A 7500-nucleotide genomic window follows, 5' to 3' on the forward strand; every position below is an offset into this window, starting at 1 on the left:
TGAAGGACACACACACACACACACACACACACAACAACAACAACAACAACAACAACAACAACAACAACAATGTGCACATGTACACGTGCGCGCGCGCACACACACACACACACACACACACACACACACACACACACACACACACACACAAGCACTTGCAACATCACCCGTTTTGTTTTTTAGAATCCATTTAGCAAGATGAAGGGTCCAGTTCAGCGAGTTCTCTTCCATCCAACAAGACCTCATTTCTTTGTTGCTGTTAGTCGAATTGTCCACCATATGTATAGTATTTGCTTTTGACGTCTTTGTTGTGCTTGCGCACAGACTCAACGTTACATCAAAGTTTACAACTTGCAGAAGCAGGAACTGACGAAGAAGCTGATCACTGGCGTTAAGTGGATTTCCAGTTTGGATGTTCATCCTCAAGGTGCAGTGAGCGAGTCTGTGGTCACGTGGTGCATGGTGTTGGCACAGTGTGGTGTAACCATGGCAACAGTGGTTGATAGAAGGGTCAGTAGTCAGATGTGCAAGCTGGTGGCCAGACAACAGATATGGCAGCTGATAATGACGTTTTTGCTAATGGTTGTAGATTTTTTTTATGTAGCTACGATGGTAATGTTATGTGTGGTACAGACAGGGTAGACAATTGAAAAATGGACAAAAGATAGACAGACAGGTAGACACACAAACAGGTAGACAGACAGATGAACAGACAGACACACAAACAGACAGATAGACAGACAGACAGATAAACAGACAGATAGACACACACACACACACACACACACACACACACACACACACACACACACACACACACACACACACACACACACACACACACACACACACACACACACACACACACACACACACACACACACACACACACAAACAGACAAACAAATAGACAAACTGACTGGACACACACACACACACACACACACACACACACACACACACACACACACACACACACACACACACACACTAACTTTTATGCCATCAGTGTCTCTATCCACAATCTGCATCATCAAACAGTTTGCTTTAGCTCGACCACTCAATCCCTGCATGATTTCCCATTCTCAATACTAACAAATGTGCGGCTTCTGAATCACCAACATTCATTCTAACAACACCTGTGCACAGCATGGCATTTCTATGTTGTGTCTTTGTAGGAGACAATGTTATTATGGGCAGTTATGATCAACATCTGTGTTGGTTTGATCTCGATTTGTCAGCAAAACCGTACAAAACGATGAGGTTTCTGGTGCTAATTGGGGTTAATTGTGGGTGTGAATGGTGTTGTTGTAGACATCACAAGAAGGCTGTTCGGCAGGTTGTGTATCATCGGCGTTATCCTTTGTTTGCTTCGTGCAGCGATGATGGGACGGTCGTTGTGTTTCATGGAATGGTTTATAGGTGAGGTTTGTTTTTTGTTGTTTGTGTGTGTCTTTTTCTGTCTGTTTGCTCGGTTGTTTCTTTCTCTGTCAATCTGTTTGGTGTCTATTCGTTTGTTGGTTTCTCTGTCTGTGTGTTTGTTGCTATCTGTTTGTCTGTTTGTTTATCTGTCTGTTTATCTGTGTGTCTGTCTGTTTGATTGTCTGTCTGTTTGTCTATCTGTTTGTTTGTGTGTCTCTTTGTCTATCTGTCTGTTTGTTTGTTTATCTGTGAGTCTCTGTCTCTCTGTCTGTTTGTCAGTCTGTCTGTCTGGCTGTTTGTCTGTTTGTCTGTCTGTCTGTCTGTCTTTCTGTCTGTCAGTTTGTCTGTCTGTTTGTCTGTCTGTTGGTGTGTTTGTCTGTCTGTCTGTTTATTTGTCTGTCTATCTGTCTGTCTGTCTGTTGTCTGTCTTATTGAAGAGATCCACGTGGATGGTATTGAAGCATGCAAACATATCAATAGTCAAACATACAGGCATGTATGCATACACAAATATATGTATCATGTATGTACATGAACTCTTCTGTATAGCGATCTAATGCAGAACCCCTTGATTGTTCCTGTCAAGATTCTACACGCTCACAAAGTGGTTGGTCAGCTAGGTATGAACTGTAGTTGTGTGTGTGTGTGTGTGTGTGTGTGTGTGTGTGTGTGTGTGTGTGTGTGTGTGAGAGAGAGAGAGAGAGAGTGTGTGTGTGTGTGCATGTGAGTGTGTGTGTGTGTGTGTGTGTGTGTGTGTGTGTGTGTGTGTGTGTGTGTGTACGTGTGAGAGAGTGTGTGTACATGTGTGTGTGTGTGTGTGTGTGTTTGTGTATGTGTGAGAGAGTGTGTGTACGTGTACGTGTGTGTGTGTGTGTGTGTGTGTGTGTGTGTGTGTGTGTGTGTGTGTGTGTGTGTACGTGTTTACGTGAGTCTACATGTGTATCCATCCAACATTCCTTTTCTAGGCGTATTGGACTGCGTGTTTCATCCTACGCAACCTTGGATATTTAGCTCTGGAGCTGATTATACTGTCAAACTATTTACATAGAACATTACAAATATATCAATTTGTACATTCTTGAGTGTCTGTCGAGTGTACGGGACACTAAACACAGGACATCCGCATACGGGATACTAAGAGAGAACGTATAGCGTGCGTTAGCATCATAAATTATTTTAAACTTGATTTTTGACTACTTACGTAGACTCAAGCCAACCGCATTAGACTGACTGTATGTAACATCATCAATTTTACCTGGACACTTACATGTTAAGCTGTTATACGGGATATCGCTAACGCGCGTTGATAACTAGGACATCTACTGTTTGCTCTCCAATGGAGGGTGGTAAGCATCAGTTTGTGCATGTGTTTTGTCATCACACTTATTAAACGTTGTTTTCCACGTTGAAAGACATCTGCAGAGTGTGCAGATCGGAGGGCACTCAAGAAAGGCCTCTATTTCATCCTTGTGTTTGTACCGGAAGCATAAAGCACATTCACCAAGAGTGGTGAGACACTCGAGTAATTCTACGGTTTTTATGGTCGCTGAGCGCGTGTCTGATGTGTTTCAGTCTTGTGTTGTGGCTCAGTCATAGCGGGAAAGAGTAAGTTGGGTGTTGATGTTTTATGACGTAATAGATAGTTGATATTAAATAGTATGCAGATTGTTTTAAATTAATTGAGTTGTGATACTTTGAAATAGACTTGTAGAGGATTTGTTAGTAAATTAATGTAACTTGGTTAATTAAATTAAAAATAAAATAAAAATAATGATAAATAAATAATAAAATAAATTATATATGATAAATAATAGAATAATAAATAATAAAATAAATTACAGTTTGCATCAAAACTATTGACACATTTACACTTAGAGGCATGGCCATAGGTAGTGTGAGCAACCGTGATGCCCAGAGTCTCGTTTTTCTAGCTTCACTAGCAGCGGAATTTTAATTCTTAGGAATCATGTAGCAATACTTGAGTCATGAAGTTTTCTTCGGAAGAATTGCATGACGACAACTTCTTGCACTGCAAGCTGATGTGCAAGTTTGTTTGCTGATTTGTTGTTCCTTGTTGCATTATGTTCACTAATTGAAGCTGTTCGATGGTTTTCAGCTAGTTTTTGGTTTGCCGCAGGAAGCTCTGCGTTGAATTCCTTCTCCAGTGTCCAGTCTTTGGAGAGTTCGGTGAACAGTAGAGCGAGAAACACGTAAAAGTTGGCAGATCTTAGATGGCTTCCTTTATAGTACTGGAGTGGTGTAATAACAGAATATCGCGGCGTTGTCTTTCACAACTCGTTTTATGATGGAAAAGTTCTCTACGTGGATGCGCATACTATGGAATAGCTTTTGTGACTGTTTTTCAGCTGTTTGAGAAAAAATTGGTGCGGTTTCTTAATAAATAGCAAAACTAGAAAACTTTTCAAAAATAGTACAAGTAAACCGGAATTGTGTCAATAGTTTTGACATGGACTGTATATATAATAAATAATAAATAAAATAAATAATAAATGATAAATAATAAGATAATAAATTATAAATAATAAAATAGATCACACAATTCATTGGGATGTTTGTCGCCATTTTGGGGTTCCAGTGGAGAGCAGATGGTACCAGCATCATCCTGATAGGCTTGTGGAGACGGATGACATTACTATGATGTGGGATACCACCATCCCCACTGCCGGGAAGATCAAAGCCAATCGTCCAGACATCTGTCTCAGAAATAAGAAGGCAAACACTTGTCTTCTTATTGATATCAGCTGTCCTGCTGATGGCAACATTGGCAAGAAACATGCTGAGAAGTTGGCAAAGTACAGTGACTTGTGAGTGGAGATAAGCCGCATGTGGCATTGTCAAACACTGGTGGTTCCGGTGGTCTTCGGAGCTTTGGGCACAGTGCACGCAGGTATTGCACGGTGGCTGGACATTATTCCAGGTCATCACAACCTGCAGCACTTACAGAAAACAGTGCTTCTGGGATCTACTCGGATCCTTCGTAAAGTCATGTCTTCTTTCTAGACAGCCGTGATGGTCTAAGTACTTCTGAAGCAGGGTTTGCTTCTGGTACTTGTAATAGACTTTACTAACCAGACTGATCTGGTTGAGCACGACATAAATAATAAATAAAATAAATAATAAATGATAAATACTAAAATAATGAATTATAATAAATAAATAATAAAACTAATAAAAATAGAAATAATGAAATAAATTATATATGATAATTAATAAAATAATAAATAAATAATAAAATAATTAATAATAAATAATAAATAATAAAATAAAAAATAAAATAAATAATGTATAATATATAATAAATAAAATAAATAATAAAATAATAAAACAATAATACAGTAAATGATAAATAATATAAATAATTAATAAATAATAAATAATGGATTTCTTGTCGTCCAGGTATTGTGAGCTATGCAAGCATCGATTTTCTTTCCAGCCAAGTTAGTACTTGTTCTACACTAGAAAACACTCATTCACGTTGTCTGCTATTGATAGTCTATTCGCCCGACATGCCGTCCCGCCTGCCTATTAGAGATGTTATCATTGGGTTGTTGAAGACGGTGAAAGTCGGTTTGAAATTCTGGCTACACTACACGTTGGTGGCTATTGCATGGCTTGGTGTTGTACCACTAACAGCATGTAAGTCAATTTTACCAGAGGCGGTCTGGGTACGCAAGGAATTTTATTGTTACTTAATTATTATGTTGTATGTTAGGGCGTGTATATAAATGTTTATTTCATGATGGTTTATCATCTCTACTTAGTGTTCGTCTATTACTTTCACCGTTAGTCACCATTTTACTTTGCTTCATTGATATCAAATATCAGCCTGAGATCTTGTTTTAGGGAGAACGTTCTTACTGATTGTGTGAAGGGATGCTTTGTAGTTGCTTGCACGTTATGCACGTTCATCAGTTTAGTTTGGCTTCGTGAGCAAATCATCCAAGGAGGTGGACCCGAATGGTTGGCACCTCTGCAGCCGTTGTTACCTGATGTACATATGAATGGAAGACAAGAGGGTCAGGGAAATGAGGAGGAGGAGAGAGAGGAAGATGAAGGTGACGATGGCAATGATGACGAAGAGAGCAATGATGATGAAGATGATGATGGGGATGCTAGAGATGATGAAGATGTGGAGGAACGGAATGCAAATGGAGAAGAGAATGATGTTGATGCAGAGGAAAGTGACAATGAAGACGAAGAAGAACAAGCTGCACTTGGAGGTTGGAATGGTTTTATAAGACTTACTGTTAATAGTTGGTGAATACAGTTGATATGCAACAGGCAGACAGACAGACAGATGGACAGATGGACAGACAGATGGACAGATGGACAGACAGACAAACAGACAGACTGACTGACATACAGATGGACGGATGGTCATATAGATGGACGGATAGACAGACAAATGGACAGACGGTCAGACAGATGGATGGACAGACAAACAGACAGACAGGTGGACGGACAGACAGAAGACAGGCAGATGGTAAATAGACTGTTGACTCCAACCACATGCCTGACCAACCAAGTGACTAACTAACTGACCTTACTTTCTGTTCGACTGTTATTGCAGACGAGGCCAGAAATTGGAATCCAATTGATTGGGATAGGGCAGCTGATGAGCTAACGTGGGAAAGGGTGAGTGCTAGAGACTGAAGGATTATTGGTCAACGATAGAAGTTGCTGTTTGGTGTTGTAGATGCTTGGACTGGATGGCTCACTGGCATTCTTGGTAATGTAGTGTTTGTGATGCTTGTATGCAAGTCTTCTAGGTTGTGTCTGTCTGCTCGTGTATTGCTTTCAAGCCTTTGTCTGTCTCTTGTGTTTGTTGTTTTGCAGCTGTCTGTTTGTTGTGTTTGTTTATTCATTTGTTTTGTTTATTTGTTTATTTATTTATTTGTTTATTTATGTGTTTGTTTAGTTATTTGTTTGTTTATTTGTTTATTTATTTATTTGTTTATTTATGTGTTTGTTTATTTATGTTTGTTTGTTTAGTTATTTATTTTTTGTTTATTTATGTGTTTGTTTATTTCTGTTTGTTTGGTTAGTTATTTATTTATTTGTTTATTTATGTGTTTGTTTATTTATGTTTGTTTGGTTATTTATTTATTTATTTGTTTATTTGTTTATTTATGTGTTTGTTTATTTATGTTTGTTTGTTTAGTTATTTATTTGTTTATTTGTTTGTTTAGTTATTTATTTATTTATTTGTTTATTTATGTGTTTGTTTATTTATGTTTGTTTGGTTATTTATTTATTTATTTGTTTGTTTATTTGTTTATTTATGTGTTTGTTTATTTATGTTTGTTTGTTTAGTTATTTATTTGTTTATTTGTTTGTTTAGTTATTTATTTATTTATTTGTTTATTTATGTGTTTGTTTATTTATGTTTGTTTGTTTAGTTATTTATTTATTTATTTGTTTATTTGTTTATTTATGTGTTTGTTTATTTATGTTTGTTTGTTTAGTTATTTATTTATTTATTTGTTTATTTTTTTGTTTAATTATTTGTTTGGTTATTTATTTATTTATTTATTGTTTGTTTGTTTGTTTATTTGTTTATTTGTTTGTTTGTTTATTTATTTTTTATTTGTTTGTTTATTTGTTTATTTGTTTATTTATTTGTTTATTTATTTATTTGTTTATTTGTTTATTTATTTATTTATTTGTGTGTTTGTTTATTTTTTATTTGTTTGTTTATATTTGTTATTTGTCTGTTTATTTGTTGTTTATTTGTTTATTTATTTATTTGTTTGTTTATTTGTTTGTTTATTTGTTTATTTATTTATTTGTTTGTTTATTTGTTTGTTTATTTGTTTGTTTATTTATTTGTTTGTTTGCTGGTTCTTTATTTGTTTGTTGTTTGTCTGTTTGTTTGTTTGTTGTGTGTTTGTTATGTGTTTGTCTGCATGTTGTTTGTTTGTTTGTTGTCTGTTTGGAGTGTGTTTGTCTGTTGTTTGTCTATTGTATTTGTTTATTGTTTTTCTGTATGTTTGTTGTTTTTGATGTTTGTTTGTGTGCTTGTCTATCTCCTTGTTTGTCTCTCATTTGTTTGTCATT

General features: G+C 36.4%; 2 protein-coding genes across 3 annotated transcripts in view; both read left to right on the forward strand.

Moving 5' to 3' along the window:
* The window catches only part of LOC134178161 (ribosome biogenesis protein bop1-B-like), a 7015-nt gene extending 4513 nt beyond the window's left edge, over positions 1 to 2502 (forward strand). Inside the window, exons 13-18 of the mRNA XM_062644965.1 lie at positions 184 to 258; positions 325 to 427; positions 1179 to 1263; positions 1315 to 1422; positions 1972 to 2042; positions 2388 to 2502. Coding sequence (XP_062500949.1) covers positions 184 to 258; positions 325 to 427; positions 1179 to 1263; positions 1315 to 1422; positions 1972 to 2042; positions 2388 to 2470 — 525 coding nt within the window. The 3' untranslated portion in view covers positions 2471 to 2502. The remainder of the gene's footprint in view (positions 1 to 183; positions 259 to 324; positions 428 to 1178; positions 1264 to 1314; positions 1423 to 1971; positions 2043 to 2387) is intronic.
* Positions 2503 to 2632: 130 nt separating this feature from the next.
* LOC134178160 (E3 ubiquitin-protein ligase MARCHF6-like) overlaps positions 2633 to 7500 on the forward strand; it is a 16215-nt gene continuing 11347 nt past the window's right edge. For both annotated transcript variants that reach the window (XM_062644963.1, XM_062644964.1), the window contains exons 1-9: positions 2633 to 2768; positions 2835 to 2931; positions 2995 to 3027; positions 4840 to 4880; positions 4936 to 5079; positions 5156 to 5225; positions 5287 to 5663; positions 6014 to 6078; positions 6140 to 6172. In XM_062644963.1, coding sequence (XP_062500947.1) covers positions 2759 to 2768; positions 2835 to 2931; positions 2995 to 3027; positions 4840 to 4880; positions 4936 to 5079; positions 5156 to 5225; positions 5287 to 5663; positions 6014 to 6078; positions 6140 to 6172 — 870 coding nt within the window. In that variant the 5' untranslated portion in view covers positions 2633 to 2758. The remainder of the gene's footprint in view (positions 2769 to 2834; positions 2932 to 2994; positions 3028 to 4839; positions 4881 to 4935; positions 5080 to 5155; positions 5226 to 5286; positions 5664 to 6013; positions 6079 to 6139; positions 6173 to 7500) is intronic.

The sequence above is a fragment of the Corticium candelabrum genome, chromosome 4 (genome assembly GCF_963422355.1).
Source record: "Corticium candelabrum chromosome 4, ooCorCand1.1, whole genome shotgun sequence".
In the NCBI taxonomy this organism is placed as follows: domain Eukaryota; kingdom Metazoa; phylum Porifera; class Homoscleromorpha; order Homosclerophorida; family Plakinidae; genus Corticium; species Corticium candelabrum.